Source organism: Eimeria mitis, genomic scaffold (assembly GCF_000499745.2).
Source record: "Eimeria mitis Houghton genomic scaffold, Emh_scaff1461, whole genome shotgun sequence".
Classification (NCBI taxonomy): domain Eukaryota; phylum Apicomplexa; class Conoidasida; order Eucoccidiorida; family Eimeriidae; genus Eimeria; species Eimeria mitis.
Genome location: NW_013569343.1, coordinates 6,823 through 7,188, shown reverse-complemented (window position 1 = coordinate 7,188; position 366 = coordinate 6,823). Strand labels below are relative to the sequence as shown.

Here is a 366-nt window from a genome sequence, read left to right as displayed (position 1 = left end):
ACATTGTATATAATGTGTGAATCTAAGAGGAACAGCAACAAGAGAGAAGACAGCCTCAACAGCAGCAGCAGCAGCAAAGGCAGCAGCACCAGGAGCAGGAGGGGCAGCAGCAGGAGTGGCAGCAGCAGCAGGAGTGGCAGCAGCAGCAGCAGTTCATGCAGAAGATAAGGACCATAGAATTATATCCAGAGCAGCAGCAGCAACAGCAGCAGCAGCAGCGACAGCAGCAGCAACAGCAGCAGCAACAAGGTAAGGACCCGCAGCAGCACCATCAATATCAGCAGCAGCAGCAAGAACAAAAACAGCAACAACACCGTCAGCAGCAGCAGCAACACCAACAACAACAGCAGCAACAGCAGCAACAGC

General features: G+C 53.0%; 1 protein-coding gene across 1 annotated transcript in view; it reads left to right on the top strand.

Annotated features, from left to right (window-relative positions):
* The window catches only part of EMH_0037500 (uncharacterized protein), a gene marked incomplete at both ends in the record, with an annotated part of 1,023 nt that overhangs the window by 188 nt on the left and 469 nt on the right, over positions 1-366 (top strand). The window contains one exon of the mRNA XM_013495184.1: positions 28-315. Within this exon, the coding sequence (XP_013350638.1) occupies positions 28-315 (288 nt within the window). The remainder of the gene's footprint in view (positions 1-27; positions 316-366) is intronic.